This window comes from Lissotriton vulgaris, chromosome 1_1, assembly GCF_964263255.1.
Source record: "Lissotriton vulgaris chromosome 1_1, aLisVul1.2, whole genome shotgun sequence".
Classification (NCBI taxonomy): domain Eukaryota; kingdom Metazoa; phylum Chordata; class Amphibia; order Caudata; family Salamandridae; genus Lissotriton; species Lissotriton vulgaris.
The window spans coordinates 1,293,717,761-1,293,745,089 of NC_141685.1; the positions used below are offsets into that span (position 1 = coordinate 1,293,717,761).

General features: G+C 45.3%; 1 protein-coding gene across 1 annotated transcript in view; it reads right to left on the reverse strand.

The window, feature by feature from the left end:
* AMHR2 (anti-Mullerian hormone receptor type 2) overlaps positions 1 to 27,329 on the reverse strand; it is a 976,241-nt gene that overhangs the window by 487,549 nt on the left and 461,363 nt on the right. The window contains exon 5 of the mRNA XM_086936519.1: positions 842 to 969. Coding sequence (XP_086792645.1) covers positions 842 to 969 — 128 coding nt within the window. The remainder of the gene's footprint in view (positions 1 to 841; positions 970 to 27,329) is intronic.

Consider the following 27,329-nt stretch of genomic DNA (forward strand, 5'->3'; position numbering starts at 1 on the left):
TGACGTTGAGAATCAAGGCGGCTACCTTCAATTGCGACCCAGCCTGGTTTGTCCGACTGAAAGCTCCGGAGTTCCAGACTACCAGGATTTGACTGAGGCCTCACAGAAAAGTCAAGGCGGCGATCCAGGCTTGACGAAATGCCTTGCTCGATGATGAGGGGCAAAACTCAAGAAAAGTGTGAAGGCAAAACGTGGACTTTGTCCTTTCATGCACGACCAGAAGTCCCAAAGTGGCGCTATATGCTTTTAAGCACTAGTAAGTGTTTATTCCTTTGAAATTCTTATCTCCGGTTCTCTATACTGGATGTTTGTAGTTTTGGTGTCTCTGACCACAAGCAATCACATATTAGCATAAATAAGAGTCATCCAGTAGTCCTCATATTCTCCAGGTCTTTGCTTTAATTGGATAATAGTTCTTCCGCCATCAGACACATGTTTTGTCTGCGGGTAAGTCACCTTACAACTTCCTCAGGGCTGGAAGATTAAACTGATCATATAGCCGGCTGGTGCAATCTATGCTTAGTATTAGGCAGTCCTTAATTTGGAACATTGTTCTAAGAACCGGAAATCATTAGGCCATAATTAGCATGCCTTTCCGCACAACATAGGTTACATGTGACACAACATTGTCCATTGTTATATCCCTAAGCTTCAGTTGCCCCTACCATCACAAAGACATATTTGAATATTTAGAGTAATATGAACAGTAAAAAACTTGAAACATGCAAGCCAGTTGTGTGCACAGTATCATGCTATAGTGAGTAGTTTACTACTGCAAGCATGTGTTGTATTGTGTCAAAAACGTGTGTACATAACTGTCACCATCACCATTATAAAATACCTTTAAGCAGTGAAGGGCAGACAGATCCTGCATCACAGGCACTGTTGTGCTATTCTGCGCCACCTCCAGGAGCTCAACCACCTCTGGTCGATGGAAGAGGACACTATGGCTCTTCCTTACTCTCATTCCTAAAAGGGAAATGATACAAAGTACTAGTGAGAGGAACAGGAAGGCAAGCACAATGATGATGCAAGCACCAAAAATCTACAGCATGAGACAAAACCTAGAGGGAACTGAAAGAGCACCAGCAACAAGGTGAAAGTAATTCTGCGTAGGACCTCATGGTATGTGAATAGAATGTTTCCCGGAGGACATCAGCAGAGATCAGGTGCCATAGAATTTAGAAGCTTAACTCCACTACATCACCCAACAACTATCTGCTGTTCAGTCCTCTTCTTTCTTTCTACCTAGTGTGGCACTACTTTATGGCTCAGCTCGAGATGATGGGGAGTATGTTGGGTTGTAGACCTGAAAATAATGAACGGCTAGGAGTAAACAAGTTACTATGGCTAACAAATTTGATTTTTATTTACATCTCACTCCTTTAAGCCCAGTGAATGGGAGGATTCAAAAGCATGAATGGATATTAGGAATAGTGGCACCATAGAAAAGGTATAGGATAAAATAAATATATTAATACAACCTGCTATAGGGACGGCCCTTAGAAAAATATAGGATAAAATAAATACATTAATACAATGTGGTATAGGAACCTATGAAGCTACTTTACCAGGGAACAAAAGCTCAAAAACAGCTCACATGACATCCAATTTGTTGCAAACTGTTTGTGTCTCCATGGTTGGATTGAGAAAGAATATTGGCAAACAGAGATCTTGGGTTAAATAAAATGCAAAGACAATTTTTCATGAAAGAATTCAGACAACTTTAAACTAGTTCACCCATCATAGCTATTGGACAAGGACTTTCTGCTATTAAGATCCTAAAGTTTAAACTACATGTGCTAAGGTTATCGGAAGTCGAAGTGCATTCTTCAAAGTAACTTGCTTAATATCCGTTCTAAGGGCTTGTGGGCTGAAGCTTTGAAGGCAAAAGTGAGATGCTAGTTTAAATGATTTAGGAAAGGTGGTAAAACCTGATGAAAGTCCGCAAAATGTCTCATAGCATCAAGATTTTGTAATGAAAAGGGAAAAGTAAACTTGTGCCTTAAATGACTTTCTAAGCGTGATCGACACAAATCTATTTCAATGATCCACTATAGCCGGACTATGCAGTCTCAACTGAACTAGTTAGATGGCAGATGTCTCTTGCCGACATCCTGTAACAAAATATCACCCATTTGCTCCTATGTTGTTTTCAAGTAGAAACATCCTCCTTGATGAATAATGCTAGATTTTTCCCATTAACATAATTAAATGTGTGAAGGTCAACCACTCAGGAACCAAGCTCAAGTTGAACAATAGTGTGGAGTGTTGAATGTTTTCTTCTTTCTTTCACAGGTCTTTGTTCAATGGAACAGACCATGTATATATCTGAGCCATCTGAACGAGATCAGAAAAGAAAGCCGGTTCAGCCAAGACAGTTTCTTCAGTAGGGTTGGAGGGAAGCTGGATAAAGAAGCATTGTCAAAGCCAATAGGTCTCGCATATGCAAGACCCATTGGTTTTGCCAATGTGTTATAGCCATGTTGTTCACCAGCGTGGCTGCTGTTCAGAATAGTGGCGTAGATGATAGAGGGTGAGAAGTGTCGTGGAGTGAAGTGTTGCAGAATGGAGTAGAATGATGTAGAGTGGAGTGGCATAGAGTGGACTGGATGGAGAGATGTAGAGTGGAGTGTCGTGCAGCAGACCTGAGTGTCACTCAAAAGAGTAGGGTGTTGTGTAGTGGAGCGTTGTAAAGTGTAGTGTTGCATAATGGTGTGTATTGTTTTGGAGTAGAGTTTAGTAGAGCGTCGTAGAGTAGAGTGGATCGGAGTAAGGTGGAGTGGAGTTGAGAAGAGTGTCATAGAATGGAGTAGAGTATCGTAGAGAGGAGGATTGACGCCTGAACAGGCATAGAGTGGAGGGGCATAGGGTGTCGTAGGATAGACTGGCATAGAGTGGAGGAAAGTGTTGTGGAGTGGCACAGAGTGTAGAGGAGTGGTATGGAGTGTTGTAGAGTAGCATGTCGTAGAGTGGAGAATTGTAGACTGGAGAATCGTAGATCATCATGGAGTGGAGTGGAAAAGAGTGGGGTACAGTAGTGTATAGTAGAGTAGAGTGGAGAATAGGAGAGTAAAGAAGGGTGTAGAGTGGAGTGGAGTAGAGTGCCATAGTGTAAAGTAGAGTGGTGTTGAGTAGAGTAAGGTAGAGTGGAGTAGAAGAGGGTGGGTGGAGTAGAGTGTCGTAGAGTGGAATGTTGTAGAGTGGAGGGTCATAGTGAAGGAAATGACCCGATTAGGCACACTTGGGTCACCCCTCCATACAAATAAAGAGCCAGTCAGACAGTAGAGAATAAAAACCAAGTATTTTTTATTCAGGTACACTCGAGCGGAGTCCAGTCTGACCAGCCTTCTAGGGTTGCTGCAGAGGTACTGACTTCAGCTAACATTGAGATACATTTTGTATGTTTCTGAACCAAGAATGTCCCACCCCTAATGGAAATCTACTAGCAGGTGCTGCTAAAACAAAGAAGTATAGTAAGACAGGTATTGACCCTGAGACCGGGCACACATTATCTTATTGCCAAGGTCGTTCTATTCGTGGCTATCGCTAGGCTATTGGGAGAAAGCCTCTATCTATGGGAAAGGAATGCGTTAATAAGAAAGGTATTCATTAGCAGAGCAAGGCCTAACCTTGGAGAAATGAACATTTCCACAGCCTGCTTCTCGAGTCAGGGAATACGTAGCTGACAACATGATTCAAAATGGCGTCTGAACATAAAATAGTGCCACAAATGCTAACTTCATATAAGAACAAAACACAAGCAGGGTGATACAACATTTTCATTTCATCAATAGTGTTTTAACTTAGCATGAAGTACAAAGTCATACGTTGGAGTGGAGTAGAGTGTCGTAGAATGGAGTATCATTGAGTGGAGTGTCATGGACTGCGTTGAGTGGTGTTTCATAGAGTGGAGTGGAGTAGACTGGAGTGACATAGTGTTGAGTGGTAAAGTGTTGTAGAGTGGAGTAAAGTGTTGTAGAGTGGAGTAGAGTGTCATGGAGTGTTGTAGAGTGGAGTGGTGTAGAGTGTCATATGCCTAGATGCATCAACCTTTTTAGGAAGTGCAAACGGTGCGATTCGCAAAAATCGGCCTTTTGCACTTCCTAAAATGGTTTTTGGGATGCATCAAGCATTTTTGGAAATGCGCTTTTTTTTGAGAGTTCCAAAAATGCGATTGCTTTTAAGGAATCGCAAATTTGCGATTCCTTAAATGCAATGCATCATTCTCAAAACATTTGCGATTCTCAAAATTGCAAATGCAAATTACCACGAAGTTGAACTTCGTGGTAATTTGAAAAACTGTTTTTTTTAAACTGTTAAGTTACAGACACACATGTCCTTAGGACATGTGTGTATGTAACTTACATGTAAAAGTGCATTTCATGGATGCAGGGGGGGTCCTTTGGACCCCCCTCTCCACCCTTGAAAGGCTTTGTTGCATTCCGATTTCAAATTGCGAATTCGCAATTCCCATTCATTCCTATGGGCATTTCAGCCCATAGGAATGAATGGGAATTGCGAATTCGCAATTTGAAACTCGCAATTTTATTGCGATCCGGTAAAAATTGCGATTTTTACCGAATCTCAATAAAATAGCGAAATTAATGATGCATTGCCATTTGCGATTCCTTATTTGCGATTCCTTATTTTTCGCAAATAAGGAATCGCAAATGACAACGTTGATGCCTCTAGGGGATTGTGTCATAGAGTGGAATGCTGTAGTGTGAAGTGTCGTAAAGTGAAGGGTCATAGAGTGGAGTGGCAGATAGTGGAGTAGAGGGGAGAAGAGTAGAGTGGCATAGAATAAAGTGGAGTAAAGTGTTGGACAGTGAAGTGGCATAGATTGTCATGGAGTGGAGTGTTGTACAGTGGAGTGGCATAGAGTGGAGTAGTTTGTGGTGGAGTGGGTTAGAGTGGGGAGATGTAGAGTGGAGTGACATAGAGTGGAGTACAGTAGAGTGGAGTGGATTAGCGTAGAATGGTGTAAAGTGTTGTATAGTGGCATAGAGTGTTACAGAGTGGAGTAGAGCTGCATAGAGTTGATGAGCATACAGCGGAGTAAAGTATCTTGAAGTAAAGTGTAGTGGCATAGCACAGAGTGGAATAAGGTGTTGGACAGTGTAGAGATATAGTGTGGCATGGTGGAGTAGAGTGTCTTATAGTGCAGTGGCATAGAGTGGAGTAGAGTGGAGAAGATGGAAGTGGCGTAGTGCAGAGTGGAGTAAAGTGCCATAGATTGGAGTGGAACAGCGTGGAATGCTGTAGAGTGTAGTAAAATAGTGTGATGTGTAGTAGAGTGGAGCAGCAGAGTGACAGGAAGTGTTGTAGAGTGGCACAGAGTGTTAAAGAGTTGATAGGGTGTTAAAGAGTGGAGTGTCATAGAGAGGCCTAGAATGAAGTGGCATAGAGTGTTGTAGTGTGTCATAGAGAAGAGTGGCATAGAGTAGAGTGGAGTAGAGTTTCTTAGAGTGGATTGGCGTATAGTGGAGTAAGGTGGATAGTGGATTACAGTATTATGGAGTGGAGTGTCATAGAGTGGCCTGGAGTGTCGTAGAGTGGAGTGTCATAGAGATGCCTAGAGTGAAGCGGCGTAGAGTGTTATAGTGTGTCATAGAGAACAGTCAAGTCAAGTCAAGTCAAGAGATTTATATAGCGCGCTACAAACCCAGAGGGTCTCAAGGCGCTTGAGGAGGGTGGGGAGTTATTTGTCGAATATCCAGGTTTTAAGTTGCTTTCTGAATGTAAGGTGGTTCTGAGTGAGGCGAAGGTGAGTGGGAAGTGAATTCCAGGTTTTAGCTGCCAGGTAGGAGAAGGATCTGCCTCCCATGGTGGTTTTGTTGATGTGAGGTACAGTAGCAAGGGCTTGGTTGGAGGATCGTAGGTGGCGGGAAGGGGTGTAGAAGTCGTGAGTTGAGGCATTCGGGTCCAAGTTCGTAGAGTGCTTTGTGTGCGTGAGTTAGGAGGCGGAAAGTAATCCTCTTGTTAACGGGGAGCCAGTGGAGGTTTTTCAGGTGTCCAGAGATGCGGTCTTTACGTGGGATGTCTAGTATGAGTCTGGCTGACGCGTTCTGGATGCGTTGGAGTTTTTTCTGGAGTTTTGCGGTGGTGCCGGCGTATAGGGTGTTACCGTAGTCCAGGCGACTCGTGACCAGTGCGTGGGTGACCGTTTTTCTAGTTTCGGTGGGGATCCAGCGGAATGTTTTTTTGAGCATGCGAAGAATATTGAAGCAAGAAGATGAGACGGCATTGACTTGTCTGTTCATAGAAAGTGAGGAGTCCAGGATGACACCTAAGTTCCGTGCGTGGTCCGTCGGGATGGGTGCTTTTCCAAGGGGCTCTGGCCATCAAGAGTTATCCCAGGCGGAGGGGGAGGTGCCGAGGATGAGGACTTCAGCTTTGTCGGAGTTCAGTTTTAGACGGCTGTACTTCATCCACTCGGCTACTTCTTTCATTCCTTCATGTAGGTTGGTTTTGGCGGTGTTTGGGTCTTTGGTGAGTGATAGTATCAGTTGAGTGTCATCAGCGTAGGAGATGATGTTGAGGTTGTGTTGGTGTGCGATGGCCGCGAGGGGGCTCATATATACGTTGAAGAGGGTGGGACTGAGTGAAGATCCTTGTGGCACGCCGCAGATGACTTCGGTAGCTTCTGATTTGAATGGTGGAAGGCGGACTCTTTGAGTTCTTCCGGCAAGGAATGAGGTGATCCATTCCAGTGCTTTTCCTTGGACCCCGATGTTTCTGAGGCGTTGTATTAAGGTGCTATGACAAAGAGTGGAGTAAAGGTTTGTAGAGTGGCATGGAGTGAAGTGGAGTAGAGTGGAGCAGAGTGAGGTGAAGTGGAATTGAGTGGAGCAGATAAGGGTAGCGTAGTATAGATTGGGGTAAAATGTCAGAGTGAAATGGAGAGCATGAAGTGTCGTAGAGTGGAGTAAAGGAGTGTGGCGTGTAGTAGAGTGGAGTGGCAAAGAGTATCCTAAAGGGCACAGACTGTCGTAGGGTGGAGTGTCAGAGTGGCAAAGAGTGGCATAGAGTGGAGTAGCGTGGAGTGTCATAGAGTGGAGTCAAGTCGTCCTGCTAATACTGAACCCCATTGTCTCCTTTGGGGTCAGTGCACTCTTCACTGCATGCAAACACAGTGGTTCCAGAGCAACCGTATACCAATGGAAGCACACAGAGTGCAGGCCAGTACTGAATGGCGGTTGTTCAAACAATACAGTAAGTGTTTTTGGTCTCGCTGATGCTGTCCTTATCCTCAACATAAATTTACTGTCCCCTACTATGCCCTTGAGAAGCACCCACACCCAGGTGGTTGGTGAAATTGGAGCACTTGTGTTCATGATACTTTTTTCACCTAGGGTAAAAAACTTTTAGTTGGTGTGGCGTTTTTTTCCAGCTCCTCTTAGAATGCCTAAGGATACCCATCCTCTCTGCACTCAAGACATTATTTTCGGTTTTCTAGGTTCTTCCATCCTGTAGTAGCTTAAAAAGAGCATCTCTTCCATTTGCAGTATCAACTATTTCTTTGTTCCTATTCTTTTTCTGATACTGTGTGAGTTATAGAAACTTCCTGTGGCTCAACATCGAATACAACTCTGCATCATTAGAGCTGTCAACTATGAAGAGCAAATCAACAAATAGCAGTTCATCTGGATAAAGAAGCGGGGAGCACGGTATTATCGTCCCAATTGATCTTTCAAATCTTCACTACAAAGGCACAATTTCACCTGGCAGAAGAATCCGCTATTACAAGCGTATCGGAAATATTACTGTGGACAGGTTACATAGAGTTTATCATGCATCAAAGTGACAGCAGTGTATTAGTCCCATGACCAAGCAGCACCACGCCCCACACAAGCACAAACATGACCAAAAATCAACTCAGATCCGGGGTTCCACCCCCACTTTCCCCACAGTTGATCATTGAGAAAATTGGCATTCCCGTCCCATCATAAATCTGCTCTGAGATGTTCAACACGCCTGTCAAAGCAGAAATTGTACCCAGTCCGTGGCCTCACTATTATACTATGGGTATCCCCATCTTCTGAGTATCAAACATGATCAAGTCACAGGGTCCTGGTTCCTGACATATCAAAGATGGCTTGTATCATTTCAGCCCACACAACCAAATCATCCTGTAACCTCTCATCATGTCGAACTTGTTACACATGCGACTTCTCTGCAGCAGCCCATTTTAGCATGTCATGGATTCAAGCGTCTCTAGTGGGTGCCCTAGGGCTCACCCAGTGTATGGCAATACACTTCTTGGCAGTATAGTGCCCAGCCTAAAACACCTTTTATTCATACACTTCCTCTCCCTCCCTTTGGTAGGATGTTCAATATATAGGGGGTCATTAGGGTGGCGGGCGGACTTAGTCCGCCCGCCATCCTATCGGTCTTTGGGACCGTCCACCATAAAGGCGGGGGTCCCGTGGAGGGGCATTAGGATGCGCCCGCCACTGTGGTGGGCTCATCCTGCATGTTTAGCATTGTGGTGGGGGGAGCTCTCAACACCGCCCGCCACAATGCTAAACATGCACAAATGCATTTGCATTTACAAAGCAGCAGGCACCGCGCGGTGCCTGCTGCTTTGTTTATGCAAATGCAGGGGGGTACCACAGGTGCACCCCCCACCTCTCCTTCACTCTGGGGGCCCACAGGGGGCCCCCAAAGTGAAGACCGCATGCCTTTCCGTCGCCGCCACGGAAAGGCATCTACAGAAGCACATGTTAATATGGATTGCAGTGTCTGATAGACACCACCACCATATTAAACCTTTTCCTCCCCGGTCGCCTTGCGACCGGGGTGGAAAAGCGGCGGACGGTCTTTGCCTCCGCCGCGGTCCCCCCTGCCATCCTAATATGCCGGGGTGTCATTTGTGTGAGGATGGCGGGCGGATTGCCCCTGCCAGGTCGGCGGTGGCTACCGCCAGCCTGGCGGGGGCAATCCGCCTGCCATCTTAATGACCCCCATAGTCTTTTAACGTGGGGTCAAGCCGCCTGTTACATATTTGACTACTGTGTGAGCTATCTGCAACAAAACAGCATTTATATAACTGGGCAATGGCAGATAACATTACAGAAATCTGCCTCGTCCAGTGTAGTATGTCATATTGACATAATTATACTGGATTAATTTAAAGCGTGCATTGCTGGACTAAGTCTGCACCCGATCATACCCACAACCAATCTTTGTATGTAAGCTCACCATCCAAATAATCCATTTACTCGGACTTCCAGACCTGCAACTGGTTTGTCCACAGAGTTTTATATAAACGAGAGACCAGGCATCTGCATCGGAGAAGAGCCAGCAACATGGGATAGACATTTTGTCTGACTGCGTGGGACCTCTGGGAAAGAGGTCAATATCCCCCTGGCTGCAGGGCCATCTTAACAACATACAGGCCCCCGGGTAAAGCACTGAACTGGCAACCACTCACAGGAATAACAATGTTTGAAGGGAAATTTGTGGTAAATGCTTGTCTGTATGCGGCCCCAATGCTCATGCCCCCCCCGGCCACTACCAAGTGTGCCCATGCGTTGAGAGATCACTGCCTGGCCATATGAGAAAGTCCTGCACATTGGACAAACTGACCTGCAGCAATCCCGAAGGCCGTCTGTGTTTCCTAAAATGTGATACATTTTTTCCCTAGATATAAGTTTGCCAGTGTTAGGCAACTCACACTTTTCCATCTGTCTACTGAGATAGTTGTAGCTATCTGTGCAAAAGAGTTAATACTCTGAAGTGGCATGTACAATGTGAAGGGTAGTAGTCTGAGGACTTTTGTATAACAGTCGCACTGTGCCCATTCCAGGAATAGTACCATACTTGTGTATCTGCATCACTAAAAACAGCCAACAGTCATTGTCTTTTGTGGTGGTTGTTGGCCGCAGTTTTTCTTTCTCGTTAAATACGTCATATTTGTACAACTCCCCCGGACATCTTCTTGGGGCCGGGGTCATAAATCATTATCATACATTATCGCAAATTGAGTATCACTCATTGTTATTTGGACATCATAAATCAGGGGTCATAAATCCTTGTGAACTGTAAATCATTCTGCCGTAACTGGCCATTATTTTGTTGTCATAAATCACTCTGCCTGATCATCATAAATCATTAGGCGTTTTCTCATCTGGGGATAAACTGAATGATCTAATTTTCACCTCCCCATTGATTGTTTTCCATCTATCACTATCTGATCAGCCCATGGGTTTTATGTACCTTTGTATTTGTTGTCTGGTAGGGGTATGAAGTGTATGCAATGTTGGTATGTATGATGGTATGAGAGTTTTGTATGATTTTAATATGTGGGACTGTATCTGTGAGCGATCAGTTTTTTTTTATAAAGCCCTATATGGTTTGATATTTATGCATTGAAAAAAATTATTTTTGCTATGTAATAAAACATTTTTATATATTTGTTATTATGTTTTGAATGATTCACTTGAGGTTCGGGGGGTTTCTAAATTTATACAAGGACCTCTATGTGAGGCTTATATTGAATTTGTGTGGCAATTATCCTTTTCTTCTTTGTACATCAAAAATCAGCAGCCATAAATCATGGCCATAAATCATCGTGATGTCATAAATCATTCTGTCACCAATCTGTCATCATTTTGTTGTCATAAATCATTCTGCCTGAGCATCATAAATCATCAGCCATAAATCATCGGCTGGCCATAAATCACTGGTTTGTCTTTTGCTCATTTGCATCTCCTAGAGTCGTAAATCATCCTGACAGCTCGTAGATTGTTCTTTGTTGTTTTCCACGCTCCTTTGCATTTCGGGGTAGCCTTCCCCCGGAGTTAGGTCCCAACTCGCTACCTTGCTAGTCTCTTTTGTGCCCTGCTGTCTGGTGGAGGCTCGGCTGTGAGTGCCGTTTCCGTTTGCTACACCGATTTTTGTCAGGCATACTCACCCAGCCGTGAGGCATCCCAAAGTGAGTGGCCCTCCTTCTAAACACTGCCCTGTCAGTGTGTTTCTATAACCAAACCAATACACCTTTTGTTCCCGCCCTTTTCTTGGTTGGATTTGCATTCTCTTTGCACTCTCTTCGCGTGGGGAAGCTTCTTCCCGGAGTTAGGCTCCCAACTCACTACCTTGTTATTAGACTCTTTTGCGCCCTGCCATCCGGCGGGGGCTAGGCTGCGAGTGCCATATCCGTTTGCTGTCCCCTTTTGTTAGACCACTTCACTCAGCCGTGAGGCATCCCACAGTGAGTGGCACCACGTCACCCAGCCATGAGGCATTCCAAAGTGAGTGGCCCTACTCCCACACACCATCAGTCGGTGTATCTCCTTAGCCATTCATTGTACCATTTGTTCCTTCCGTCCCTGTCAGCACTGTGATGCTGCGGGTGTGGGTGGATGGGGCTCAAAAATCGTTGGCGCCGCTCTCCCAGCTCCCTGATGTGAAGGTGAGCTGCCCAGGGGGAGCGTCGCATTATTTCCCCCTCCCCTTCCTCTCCTCCCTTTCTTCTTGGAAGGGGGGGGCCTCAGGCGTGTTTCGTGACACATCCTTTCCTGGCGGCGCAGACCAGCGCCAACCAGATCTGTTCGTTTGTGGGCTCTTGTGGCCATTATGGCGCCGGCCCTTGTGGCCCCCTTCGGGGCGGCCTTTGAAAATCTTCCTGTTCCATACATGACAAACATGTTGGATAATGTAAGGAACACGTTGAGGGATTCCCAGTCCCTTCATTAGCAAAGTTGGCAGTGGCTCCCCTACATAAGTGCCCCCACTGAATTGTTTCTCCCAGTTGTCCCCTTCGTCTAAGCTGTGGACTGCGTGCTGTAAGTGGGTTACCATGTTGTATAGTTCCATATCAGGCACTTCCAGTCCTCCCAGTTCCCATTCATGCTTCACTGTGTATTGTATGACCCTACTTCATGTTCCTACTCATATCAAGTCTACAAGTAATTGGTTGAGAAGCACAGAGGGCTGCCTCTGGATTATGTAAGTGGCCCGCTGCAATACATGTAAGCATCTGGGCAAAAATACCATTTTGGTAACAGCCACTCTGTCTATGACTGACAGCACGAGTGTGTATCATAATTTGATTGAGGTCTGGAGACCGTCAATCATTTGCCCTATGTACAGCCTGTGACTGTTCACCTCTTCCAGCGTGACAGGTATGCTCAACTGTCTAAAATCAGTAGTCACTCAAGATGTATCCAGCCTAGGTAGCTCAACACCTCCCAGCTCCCTCAGATGCCCTAGCAGGAAAACTTTGGATTTGTTACGGTTTAAGCAGTCTAAGAATTTCGCAGTACTCAGAGCGTGAAGCAAATTCGGGAATCTGGGCCAGCAGTCTGGCATACAGTAACTGGACCCATTTAAGTTAAGTCTGTCTGAAGCACATGGACAGCAAGACTTCCCACATAAATGTCCAGCAGACTGTTGAAGGCTTGCTCAGTATCTAGCAGGGCCAGTGTGTAATCACCATCTATCATGCCCAACATGTGGAATACGTGCGTCAGTCCACGTATATTATGGGAGTTATCCTAAGCAATAGGAAACCCAGGGCGGCTCCCCCGCTAAGGCTAAAGAGCATAGTCCCATTGCTCTCAGAGCTGGAGAAAGGAAAAATTTAATTAGAATAACTCAGTAAATATCAATTTATTTTTCACTACGGGCTAGTTTAGGCCAGGCGGGGCTGAGGTCACAGGGGGAGGAGTCGTGGCGCACTCTTGCTGTGCATGACTGTTTGGCCAGATGTCTTGGGCCGGCCAAACAGTCATGTACACTTTGCATGTTCCCAGCCAGGCTGCATTAGAAAGCCTGGTGAGAAACATGCCCAGGCTCCCATATCCTGTCTGAGTGTCGAACTGTGGCGCTCAGACCTAACACAACGCTGCATTGGGTTTGGTGAGGGAGCCTGTTTGCTACGTGCTTCTGCGGAAGCTGAGGAGAAGGCAGTGTGAAAAGAGACTGAAGTTGAGAAGAGACGGCGGCCAGCAAAGGGTGTTTTTTCAAATACATTTTTTGTCCCCCACGCCCACCCATTCCTTGCTAGCCACCAGTGAGGAAACCACTTTGGTCCTCGTGCACGAGCACTGAAAGAAAGTTAAGGGGGCGATTTGCCAAAACCTTACTTAGGATTTTAGCATCCACGTTTAACATAGATTGTAGGCGATATGATGAGACGGTATTGGGGTCGCTGTCCAGTTTGGGAATAACAATTATCTGTGCTTCCCTCATGGTAGGAGGCAACACCCCCCACTCCCTAGGAGTTTTATCTTTCGACGTGTCCTCAATAGCTGTCATGATTTCTTCTTTACTCAAAGTTGCGGCCATCGGATCTCTTTGATCTGAAGACAGGTAGCTCTGCCGGAGGCTGCTAATATAAGAGACTAACTTATGGCATTTGGTGGTGCATGTACAGATCATGCTTGTGCGGGAAACATACGCAATAGCGGCCCACTTGAGTGTGGCTCAGTCTACAATGTTTGTGTTGGTGTCCCCTCCATTTTAAGCAACAATGCCGGTAATTGGACAGATTTGTCCCTTTTCTATACAACCACTGCTGGTAAATCCTAGTAGTGAATATGTTCTGCTTATCACTCGTGTCAATATATGTGTTCATAGATGGGGACTATTGAGGAAGGTTCTGTGGGTGTGGGCAATGACGTTTCCAATTCTCTCCAAAGTTTTTTTTCTGGCTCACGCAAGGACTGTTCCAATTCCTTTTTTCACCCCGTATAAGCGGGCCATGCATTCTCCGTGTAACACCACTTTCAACACCTCCCCCTCTACTGCTCTGCTACCCGCCGCTTTAGAATTATTTTGTAAGTATTGCAAAAGTGTGTTCGCGAGCCACTTGAAAGTATTTCATCTGTTAGGGTTTCAAACTGTAAGCGGCACAGTGGCACTCTGGATGTGCTCTTCCTGCAATGCGAGTAAATATTATTGAAGAAAGATCTGTAAAATACAGCACCAGGTACATTACTCCTTCGTACTTGTGGCTGTGACACGATTGGACCAGATAAAGGGTCTAATCTTTTATGTGTGCCTTGGCTGGTGTTTAACATGTGTAGGTTCTAGATGTAGGGTGTAACGTTCTTCACAGACCAATTAATCCCAAATAAGTTTTACCGTACAATTTTTCCATACAATTAAATATCAATAAGGAAGCTCATTCAAATGAGAGGCAGAGTCCGTGGGATCTGAGTCATACGGGCTTTAATGAAGGATCCTCGAGGATCGGATATCATGTTCCATCACCACTAAGGTTCAGGAAGGGACATTCAACGTTTTATTAGCATTACACATTATATATAGTAAAACAGTATAATTGAAATGAATGTAGTAGGCGTAACAGGTGAAAAGAGAGAGATAAGAACACATGTGCGTAACAGGAGGCGTGTAAAAAGGCGTACACATAGGCGTGCACTGTACATGTCAGAGAAACGTCACAAGAAACGTCACATGTGGGTGGATGCAAAGAGAAAGTTTGCAGGATCAGCAGAAACCTATGACCTGGATGCGCGCGCAACTGAGCATGACGTGTAACTGGGGAGAACTGGGGGCTTTGACTTTAGCACTAGTGGAGGAGACTGGTGTCTGGGATGTCAGAGCAACCTGTACCTATAACATATCTGGTATCTCATGTTTGGAGGATGTAGTGTCTGAAGTAAAAGGTCTCTCGGGCAGAGGCCGTTCAATACTGAATGCTAGTGCGTGAATACGTGTCTTGGTGCAATGCGCGGGGCCATGGGCCTACCATGGTAACAGGTTCAGTAAATCACTTGCAAGGAGGACAGGAAGGCCGGGCCCTTTGCTCTGCAGCCGGGAATATGTTTACCTATTTCACTAGACTGGAATGTGTTTTCGAGGAGGCTGAGCAGATAACTGTAGGCAAAATACGATTTTGGCAGGCAAGCAGGCCGAGCCGGGCACCGCGTCGCTGGGCAGGAAGTAAGGCAGAGGTCAGGGATGCATACAGTTTTCAGAGACAGGAGAGATGAGACTCGGGGCCTCGTTTAAGGGCCTAGCTCGACTGAGCCAGGAAACATGGAGAAAACGTGTGCGAGATTCAAAAGTGTACCATGTAAAGATGTTGGCACCATAGGCCTAGAAGCCTAATTAACGGGATTTTCTTGCAGGACTGGATAGCTGACATGTTAAGGATGGACGCAAAAGCATATGCGTCTTTCTAGCATGTACGGGAAGGAAGTTACACAACATACAAGGAACATGGGTGCACAGATAGGGTGCGAGTGGGGGACACATTAGCTACCTGAAAATTTCTATTACCTCATTCCCTCCTTGGACCCTACTACACCCTTTAGGATATATCTATATTCATGAGACCATCTATCTGTTTGTAAAGCATCATTTGTTCATCTTTCAATATTCGGGAACGGGAACATGTACTTGGACGGGGAATACAAGCTGTGGCGCACAAGCCGCAAATCGCTGGCCCACATTGCAGACAGAGACAACAACTGAATACTATGACCAATATTATTCCTAGGAATGATAACAATTTCCATCCCCAGGCGGATATTACACTCCAGAGCCAACCGGACCAAGTCCAGGAGCCTGGATTCTGGTGTATCAGGTGAGCAATTTCATGAAGCCGAGTTATGACCTTATACACGGATGGCGCGTTATTAGGAATGAACACGCAACAACTGGATCCGATGACTCTACAAGCCCCGCCCCTATCTGCCAGGATGACGTCAAGGACAAGGCGATTTTGAAGAACAACAAGTCTCATAGCAAACTGCTCCTCGGTCAAGTTACCTAAAGCAGAAGTAGTCTCGTTCACTACTGCTTCCAAAGTTCTAGTTAATTTGCGTATCAATTTACTGTTTTGTACTGGACCTACAAAGAAAAAGAATCCTTTATTGAAATCTGTATATTGCTCCCATGTTGTTTCAGTCTGGTCGACAATCGGGGTCTTGATCTCCCTACTATGTCTTACATGCACAAGATGTGGATTTCGATGATAATCAGGCGAGGCTAGAAAAACAGGTGGCAATAGGAACGCAATATAACATGTCCCATCCCAATCTAATGGCAGACGTACATAGGCTGTCTGACCACATATGAAATAAGAATGGCGGGAAGCTTTGAAAGTAGACTTTCCTTTATCACTGAATTCGACAACAGTATTACAATCACTGTGTCCTAGATGTACTGAACCATTCTTTCTGACGCATAATTCGCCTTTCACTGGCAAAACTGTAATAAACGGCAAGTCCGAATTAGTCTCAGACTGCACATTCAGGATCATGAGGTTAAGTGTAAAATTACCTAATCCATACACTTCATTTTCTAGATCGGTCCCTGTCCTTTGGGGAAGACCTTCCTTGTCTGGGAAACATATTTTATTCATGACTGTATTCAGGTTCCCCCATATCCAATTGCCTTGGGAAACCTTGGACTTACTATCTAGGGAGGACATTAAAGTAAACCATGCACCACACGAACCATTATGTGTGAACGGATAAGGAAAGAGGGGCAGAACTCCCTTGTACTTCTGATAGGGAGGGAGTCGGCCGGATACCCAGCAATTGGTGGCATTGCTGGTCTGGTGAGAATGATGTAACATACGGATGAATGTATTGTTGCGCATTGCTAGACGATAGGATAATTCGTGGGGAGGCAGGTCACTAAAAGTGTGCTCTACAGTGTCATTAGAGGAAGCATGTACATGAGAATCAAGAGGAAAGAAAACATGTAACATTAAACTTACGCATATGATCGTAAGAAACATGAAAATTAATGCGATGACGCATCTGCTGTGCAAATTTTTACAATACTGTTTTCTCTTTTTGCTACGCCTATCTCTCTGACTACTTGGGTCTATCTTATACATGTCAGAAACCTGTCTAACCGCTTCACCCGAGGGGGACTTAAACAATTAAACGCTGTCTGACTTACTAGACCTTAATTTGGAACGATACTCCTGTTGAGGAGTTTTCTCTAGCAGGGGGAGTTTAGAGTCAGTGTCTAAAAGGGGGCAGTCCTTAATCGAAGTCTCTGGACACAGTTCGTGAAATTTCTTAATATGACTGGAGTGCAGCCATCCCTTGCGACCTTCCAGCTTTACGGCGGTCCTCGTTGTCATCAACACCAACTTTGGCTGTTTCCATCTGGGTTCCAGCGGACTTGTCCTGTCGAAATTTCTCACATACACAAACTCGCCGGGAACGACTTCATGCGGTTTTACTTGGGTGTTGTCTGGAAAGGCAGCCGCGACCTGTGAACGACAAGATTGTAGTGCAGACATCAAGGAAGCCAAGTAATCTGTCAGCATGTTACTTTCAACATCTGTAATCTTTCTAGGCATAGGCGTACCCCACATATTCGGGGGACGACCAAAAACAATCTCATACGGGGACAATCCTGTTCTAGAATGAGCTACCATTCGCATGTAAAAGAGTGCAACTGGCAGGGCTACTATCCAATCTACACCTTTTTCTGCACAGACTTTTGCATGGCGTGTTTTCAGGGTTTGATTATGTCTCTCAACGAGACCTGCGGCTTCAGGATGTCGGACGCAGTGGAACTTCCACTGGTAACCTAACAGGAGTGAAACCTGTTTCATAAGCTCGGACGAGAATGGCTGTCCATTATCAGAGTACACGACACGGGGCAAACCATATCGTGGGAAAAACTCACAGACCAGCTGTTTGGCAGTGGTTACAGCAGTGTAATCGGGGACTGGATATGCTTCTGTCCATCGGGAAAGAGCACATACGACTACGAGGACATACTTGAATCCTCGGCATCTGTCCATCTGGATATAATCCATCTGGAGGACTTCAAAAGGATGGTCAGGAGGATGAAATCCACCTTGTTCCACGGGAATACCTTTGCCTGGATTGAACTGACAACAGATCATGCAAGTACGCACTTTCTGTTTCGCTGCTGCTCGTAAATGTTTGTTGAACCAAAGATTCTGTAAACTGTCTAACATGGCTTTCTCTCCTAAGTGTGCTGGACTATGTGCTGTGTTAATGATAACTGGAACCATAGAGTCGGGGAGGAACCATGTGGCTCTTCCCTTCGTCATCCATCCCTGATCTGTCTGGATCCCTCCTTGTTCAGTCCATTTCTTGATTTCATCTGGAGTTGCATGTGTCTGTATGTCGAGTACTTCTAGAGTGGGATCCTTAACTGTCAGGCAATGTGTCAGTGAAGTTACTTCAGTCTTTGTCATGTTAATCGGTATGTCTGTCTGAGCTGTGAGTTTGGCTGTTCGATCTGCCAGGTCGTTACCCTGGGAAATAGTGTCGGTAACTTTGGTATGTGCTTTGCACTTCATAATGGCTATGGCTGTAGGCAAGTGTATTGCTTCTAACAGGGCTTGAATGAGGGGACCGTGCTGGATCTTGGTACCGTGAGAAGTTAAAAAACCTCTCTCTTCCCAGAGCACACCGAAGTCGTGAACGACTCCGAATGCGTACTGTGAATCTGTGTATATGTTTACTTTCTTGTTCTTGGCTAGTATACAAGCTTGAGTCAGAGCGATGAGCTCTGCTGCTTGAGCAGATAATGTGTCAATACGATGTGTTTCTATTACTTCAGTTTCAGTGGTCACTGCATATGCGGCCACTAACTCTCCTGTGCTTGTTCTCATGCATGAACCATCCACGTAAAGTGTCAGGTCTGGGTCGGGCAATGCAATGTCTGTCAAGTCTTGTCGGGGCTTTGTCACTGTATTAATTACTTCTACACAGTCATGTGGAGCTGGATCAATTGTACTCGAGGGTAACAATGTGGCAGGGTTGAGTATGTTGCAACGTCTGATTTCTATGTGTGGCTGGAACAGTGTCGGTTCATAACCTGTAAGTCGTGCTATGGTCAAGTGTTGAGTCTGGGTTCGGTTCAGAAGAACTTCCACGGAGTGTGGAACCTGTACTGTCAAGGGGTGTCCTAACACTATGGAATCGCTTTGTCTGATAGCTAGAGCTGTTGCTGCAACCGATTTCAGGCACGCAGGCAGAGCCTGGGCTACTGGATCCAATGTACTAGAAAAATAAGCACAAGGCTTATGGTGTCCTGCTTGATCTTGTGTGAGAACAGATAACGCTGTGCCATCGCGTTCTGTGACAAAAAGTGTAAAAGGTTTGCTGTAACATTGTGTCGCTAAAACTGGTGCTTGACATAAAGCTTTCTTCAAGTCATTAAAAGCTTGTGTATGTTCCTGAGTCCAAGGGAGGACAGTCGAAGTCGCTGCCTCCTGTGTTGTCAACTGTATGAGTGGCTTGGCTAGATATGCATACTGGGGAATCCATTGTCTGCAGTAAGAAGTGAGGCCAATGAAGGCCCGTACTTCCTTTTGTGTCTTGGGCTGTGGCAGATGTGCAATCAACTGGATACGATCTGGTGTCAACTGTCTACCCCTCTTGGACAGCAAGTGTCCAAGGTATACCACTTGCTGGGCACAGAATTGTAGCTTCGAAGGGGACACTTTATGCCCCTTTTCGGCCAGAAAATACAAGGCTGTCAGTGACGCGCGTTCGCAGTCACGTTCGGTCCGTGCTGTAATTAACAAGTCGTCGACATACTGCAGTAGAGCAGTGTCAGTAGGCATGTGAATACTGTCTAGTTGTCTTTTCAGTGCTTGGCTGTAAATACTAGGACTTTCCGTGAACCCTTGAGGTGCACGTGCAAATTTAAAGCTTCGGCCATTTAAACAGAACCCGAAAAGGTATTGGCTATCGGGATGAATGGGGACACTAAAGAAGGCGTTCTTAAGATCGATTACAGTAAAGAACGCAGCTTCGGAATCAATGGCAGTCAATAGTGATGAAATATCTGGGACTACTGGGTACTGTGGTATTATACATTTATTGAGTTCTCGAAGATCAATCACCAATCTGTAGACTGGAGGGGCATTTGGGTCAGTTCGTTTAAGAATCGGAATGATTGGAGAATTACATACATTGGAGTCAGTTTCTACAACGACTCCTTGGGCAATGAGTTCGTCAATAATTTTCAGTAAGGCCGCTACAGCCTCGGGGGGCAATTTGTATTGTCGAATTCGGGGCAGTACAACACCTTGCTTGAGTGTGACACGATAGGGAGTAATGTGCATACAACCTACATCAGTTGGACCTTGCGCCCATAAATGCTGTGGAACATTTTTCAATCTTGGATCAAAATCTCTCAACACATAATGACCCTTAAAGTCACGTAAAAATAATCTCACTCCTTCCGGAGAACAACATATTACTGCTCCTAGAGCTTTCAACGTTTTAATACCAAGCAAATTTTCAGGACATGATTTCGTAAGTAATAAATCAGTAGTTCGGGACAATGGACCAACTGCAAGGGGAACTGGCTTCGATACTTCGTTAACAATAGGCTTTCCTGAAAATCCAAGGGAAACATTCTGTGAGCCTGAGAGGGGTGCCCCTGGAACCTCGTCATGACTAATGGTAGTTCTGCTCGCCCCTGTGTCAATCAAAAATGTTCTGTCTTTCCCTAATACCTGACTATGTACATAGGGACCATCTTGATCTACAGGAACCTCGATAAGGGGCAAGCCAACCTCCCTCTCAAGGCTGTTTCATGTATACTGCTGATAATCGAGGTAATCGGACTGTGCATACTGATACATTTGCTGTGTAACATGTTGCGTTGCGGCAATGGGTTGGGGTTGGGGTACAGCTACTGTCTATTGTTGTACATTCTGTGGAGGTTGCGTATTCTGTGGAATATTCTGTGGAACGTGTTCTGGTCTAGGCGGACGCGGTCTTTCTTTCGTTTTGCCTGTAGCAATATTGTGTCTTAGAACGGCACATTCATTTATGAAGTGACCTGGCTGTTTACAATAATTGCAATTCCCTTTAACAGGAGCTGCAGAATGACTAGTCTGTGTGTTACCCCTCTTCTGACCATCTGCTGGGACGAACTGGGCAACTAGTACTTTCATTTTCGTGTCTTTCATACGTCTCTGTTCATGATCGTGTTCCTCTCTAATCCTGTTCTGGTGATACTGTAACATTTGTAACATTTGGGAAGGCGTATTTGCTTGCCATGTGCTTTTGACTTTCAATACTCTGTTTTTAACCTGGGGTAAGGAATTCTCGACTAATTTGGTCACAAAAAGATGTGGATATGACTCGCTACTTGTTTTCAGGCCACTATTAATAATGAAACATTTCTCGAATCTAGAATAAAAATCACTAGTGTCTTCGTCTTGTTTCTGTTTGCAGGCTGAGATTGCATCCCAGTCTTCCTTTTTAACTGTCAATAACCTGTACTAATAATCCTGGTAATGCTTTAGTTTTGGTCCCGAGACCAGTACCTGGAATACGTGTATTTTCTTCGTCCTCTAATTCAGTCCAAATCTTTTTATCTCCCACCTCCCATTCTTTCTCTTTAAGCTTTTCGTAAATACCAGCCGGCAATAATACTTTTAACATTTTAAGAATGTCGGGATACGTATAATCTCCCATGAGTAACATGTCTTTTAATTCACGGTGAGACCCTGCTGGATCTTTATCGTGACAAGGCACTATTTTCTTCATTTCCAATAATTCCATTTTGCTTAATGGAGTGTATACGAATACGCATTGAAGCGCACCCCCTGGAATCTGGACGGGATGAACTTCTCGTAAGGGATTCTGCCTGTCTATGTAAAATGGTTGTCTTACTGGGGGTGGAACAGAAACAAAATGTGGAGTCAGGAAAGTTCTGTATTTGTGACGTTGTTCTAGAATGGTATTAATTAAATCGGTACCTAGGCCTCTCCATCTTTTTAGGAGTAATTCTTCCAATATATTATATAGTGGACCTGGATCAGAATGCTGGCTCTCATATAGTGTAATGAGATGTTGGATCATGTACATACCAGCTAGTCGCTGTTCGTCTGGGGTAAGACTCAAAAATGTTTGTGCTACTGAATCATCTTTATATATACTATCATTCCCAGCCCATTGGACTGCTGACCGGGCTAGTTCCTGATCACGCATGGTACTAAGTTCATGGTAACCTATTCTTTCTTTCAATATTTTATCAGTGTCTTGAAATACATGTTCAAGAGAACATTGTTCTGGTATGGGGGAAAGGAGACGTTTCTTGTTTTCTAGACGAATGGGTCTGTCAAAAGGTCTGTCAAAAGAATACTGTTTAGGAAGCTTCACTCTACCTACGTACGCTATTGTGCCTTGGTTTTCTGCTGTATCATCTAAATTCTCCTCCTCTGAGGATTCATTCTTGTCGGACTCTGCTTCCCTTTCAGCCTTCTTTCTTTCGTGCATTGTTACGATTTCTTTACGGATCTTTCTGTACATGGCATCTATGCAATTTTGTTTATCATGTTTACCATCAGCTATATTATTACTCCAATTTATCAGTACACCCATCTCTTCTTTACTAGCACCTGGCCGATCTCGTTCCCTTATCAAACAATTTATCAAAAATCGTAAGATCATACTTTGTGTTTCAACCTTCTGATGTGCCATGGCCTCGCGAATACATTCTGGTCTCTCCCCTGTTCTAATAAAATGATATATATTGTCTAGATGGTTAGTCATTTCTGGTAATAGAATCAAATAATCTGTAACGCGTCGTAGACGTAACGAAAATAACATCATGTCTCCTTCACCCGGTACTGGGTCATATCTACAATCTGTAATGTACCGTCTAAGGTTTTCGTATGTAGCCGCTTTCGGCGTACGTTGCATTGCTATTTCTCTGAATGTCATTCGTTTTACTTGAGGCGGGGTGGTAGGCAGACCTCCTACGGCACCTCCTGAAGCGGAATGTGTTGATACTGCTGGTGTCATAGTTTGAAAAGTAGGTGCAGGTAATGTAAGCGGACACTGAGTTGTCGGTATAGCGAAAGGGTTGTAAGGACTGATAGTAGGAAGAACAGCAGTAGTAGTAGTAACAGGAATAGTTGTGACCGGGACAGTGGTGACAGGATGGGAAGTGACAATGGGTGGAAAAGTCGAGTCTTGAGCGGGTGGGGGTAAAGCGTCTTGAACAGACTGAACGGGCTGAGTAGGCTGCTGTATGTTTTGAACAGGAGGGAGAGGTTGCTGTACATTATTAGTTGGTGATACGCGTACATTGGTATATGCTGGAGCTACATCATCTAAATAGGAAGAAAGGAAAATGTCTGCTGCGGTCTGTTTGTGACGAAGTTTAGTCGGAACCAATGGTGGTGGCAAGTTACGGGGTACTTCCGGGTCGCCTTGGGCAGGCCCTCGGCAAGAACTGGATACATGCCTGTAATGAGTGCGTTTCTTTGACGGTCTAATTGTTCTATTCTGACTTGTTCTCCTTCTTCTAGTAACTCTTTTTCTCTGGCTTTTTCAGATTCCTCTCTACTTTTCTCTGCTTTTCTGATTGCTTTCTCTGTTCTTCTATGCGATTCTTTACGCCATAATTCTATGGCATCTTTCTGGGATTGTCTGGCTTTCTTTTTCCACAATGCTTCTTCTACTCTCATGATGCAATCAGCATCCCATGTCCCTGAGACAGGCCATCTATACTTCTCTTCCAGATCCCTAGTGTAATCTACCCACAAATCTAGATACAGTACGGCATCTAAGCCGTGTTTATGGTACATAAAATATCCTGGAGTGTCCCTAGGAGGGACGGGAACTGCTTCTTCGAGTATCCCTTTCCTAGTTCCTATCTGACGTAATTTCGAGAACAGTGGCATTTTCGAATTGATTTAAACGTGAACACAGTAAACACAGTAATGAATAGCAAACAATCATTCATACCACAACATCAAAATACATTGAAACATGTCAGACTGAAATTACCTGGTACATAGAAAACACAAATTCCGAAAATCTCGAGATACAACACTAGAATACTGGATAACTAGATGCACTGCTAACACAGTACAGACAATACCGGTCCCATAAAGAGACACGTCGGACCGTATTCACTTAAGTGAACACGTCTGGACCAGGTCTGTGTACCCAGACCTGTCTTGACCGGGCACAAATTAATTAACCCATCTAGATGCATTCCCAACAACGGTACTCACCGGGAAGCAATAAACTGAAGGCCTCGGAAACTGGACTGGACTGGACTGGACTGCTACGACATCTGACTGCTACGCATCACGCTACCACGCATGCGCTTCGGAACAGGTGGGCCTCTGGATACCTCGGACCTTGCTCTCTCGACTTGGGGCTCTGGTCGGGATCCTCCGCATTCCTCACCGCCTCGTCTGGATGCCGGACCGCAGTCTCCGTCTCCTCCGTGGGCCCGAGGGAGATAGCAGGAAAACCCGCAGGCGTGCACGGTTCCGTCGCGGCTGTAGAAGGGGTCAAAGCCTGTGTAACATCGCCGGCGAGTGGGGAAGGGGGGGGGTCCCTGTTCGGGCGCCAGATTATGTGGTAAATAAGTTTTACCGTACAATTTTTCCATACAATTAAATATCAATAAGGAAGCTCATTCAAATGAGAGGCAGAGTCCGTGGGATCTGAGTCATACGGGCTTTAATGAAGGATCCTCGAGGATCGGATATCATGTTCCATCACCACTAAGGTTCAGGAAGGGACATTCAACGTTTTATTAGCATTACACATTATATATAGTAAAACAGTATAATTGAAATGAATGTAGTAGGCGTAACAGGTGAAAAGAGAGAGATAAGAACACATGTGCGTAACAGGAGGCGTGTAAAAAGGCATACACATGGGCGTGCACTGTACATGTCAGAGAAACGTCACAAGAAACGTCACATGTGGGTGGATGCAAAGAGAAAGTTTGCAGGATCAGCAGAAACCTATGACCTGGATGCGCGTGCAACTGAGCATGACGTGTAACTGGGGAGAACTGGGGGCTTTGACTTTAGCACTAGTGGAGGAGACTGGTGTCTGGGATGTCAGAGCAACCTGCACCTATAACATATCTGGTATCTCATGTTTGGAGGATGTAGTGTCTGAAGTAAAAGGTCTCTTGGGCAGAGGCCGTTCAATACTGAATGCTAGTGCGTGCATACGTGTCTTGGTGCAATGCGCGGGGCCATGGGCCACCATGGTAACGGGTTCAGTAAATCACTTGCAAGGAGGACAGGAAGGCCGGGCCCTTTGCTCTGCAGCCGGGAATATGTTTACCTATTTCACTAGACTGGAATGTGTTTTCGAGGAGGCTGAGCAGATAACTGTAGGCAAAATACGATTTTGGCAGGCAAGCAGGCCGAGCCGGGCACCGCGTCGCTGGGCAGGAAGTAAGGCAGAGGTCAGGGATGCATACAGTTTTCAGAGACAGGAGAGATGAGACTCGGGGCCTCGTTTAAGGGCCTAGCTCGACTGAGCCAGGAAACATGGAGAAAACGTGTGCGAGATTCAAAAGTGTACCATGTAAAGATGTTGGCACCATAGGCCTAGAAGCCTAATTAACGGGATTTTCTTGTAGGACTGGATAGCTGACATGTTAAGGATGGATGCAAAAGCATATGCGTCTTTCTAGCATGTACGGGAAGGAAGTTACACAACATACAAGGAACATGGGTGCACAGATAGGGTGCGAGTGGGGGACACATTAGCTACCTGAAAATTTCTATTACCTCACCTTCATTACTTCAACAAAGCTGTTTGTCATAGTGGGCTTAACATGGTCCCTCAGTGGGTGTTTCTATCCAGTTCACCATTTAATACACCGTTCAAATCGCCGGCCCAGGTGATATCCGCTTTTATGTATGGATCCGTTCTTGCATTAGCCTCGTACAGAAATCCCCATTATCTGCATTAGGGGCACATACATTTATCAAGCATATAACCTATGAGCTCAATGGGCCCACTAGTATCAAACACCTGCCCTTCGGGTCTACCAGAGCATCTTTCAGGTGAAATGGGACATAAGGGGCCATCCAGACCAGCACTCCCTTGCATATTTAAATAGGGCGTTATATAAACATGTCCTCCATTTCTTACGGTTCTTAGATATATCCTCCCTAGAGATGTTTCTCTCCTGTAATAGTGCTATGTTGGTCCCATATCGCCTGAGCTACAAATACATATTGTGTCGTTTTAGGTCATTATTAAGTACATGATCATTCCAGGTTAATATTTTATCGGTACTTCCCATACCTCAATTCTCTTCCCATCAATATCAAAAGCAAGTGTGATAGGAGGGGTTCTCTAGTTGTCCGTGGTTTTCACCTTGACCAAGTAGGGACCCTTCCTTCTAGTCAGGGTAAAGGGGATACACTTCTAAAATAACCCCTGATCACTCCCTTGGTTGCTTGGCACAAAACAGTCAGGCTTATCTCAAAGGCAATGTGTAAATCATCTGCACATAACTCACAGTAATACAGTGAAAGCACTACAAAAGGACACCACACCAGCAAGCAGCAGCGCCAGTTGGTGATCTGGGGTCGATGGGGCTGGCAACTGTGGGCCAAGACAGCAGTGTGGGACAGGGCGGTGAGCCGTGTAACTTACGAGCGGTTCCCCTAAACCATGGTGAGGGCAACAGCATTGCTGTCAGCGTGCAGCGTGGTCACTGGCGAGACAAGGGCAGTAGAGTGAAACGAGGAGGTGTGTAGTGCGATGCCTACAGTTCATGGTACAAGCAGCAGCAAACAGCATTATCAGTAAGCCCTGGGTTGCGGTGCAAAGTGAAGTAGTGCCCTCTACGGTGCCTTCAGGTCACAGAGCCAGACTCGGTGTTGGTGATAGCGTCAGGTCGCTGTTTCCCTCTGTGGCAACTGAAACACACAGCCCATGATGCGGTACACAGAGGAAGGCAAAGTCTTTGCTGTTCCTGAGACTTCTTGAACAGGGGGCAAGCTCTACTTCGAGCCCTTGGAGATACTCAGAAGAAGTCTTCAGTCTTGCAGGTTTCTTGATCCCAAAGAGTTCCAAAGTCCCGGGGTCAGGACCACAATATTTATACCACATTTCCCTTTGAAGTTGGTACCAACAAAGTTCCTCTGGCATACATAAATCAGTTCTGCCTGGCTCAGGCCAGGTTCACTCCAGGAGGGGGGACAGATGTGTGGAAGCCAGCCACAGTCCATTCAGGTGCAAGTGACACCTCCTCCCACTACTCTAAATGCAGCTAGGCCTATTCAGCCTGCCTATGAGTCATCCAGGAAAGGCAGGACACACCTCAACACCTGTGTGTATGTCTATTGTGAATGCACGTCCCCCGCTAATGTCACTATGAATCCAGATGAGGAATGCACAAATGGCAAAGGCACACAGGATGGTTAGGCAAGACAATGTCCACAGGATGGTTAGGCAAGAAAATGCCCCCTTTCTAAAAGAGCCATTTTTAAACACACAATATAGAAATCATCTTCCCTAAACGGTGTATTTTTAAATTCTGAGCTCAGGAAGCCTAAACTCCACCTCTTCATCTTGTCCCAATGGAAAGTTATGCTTGTAAGG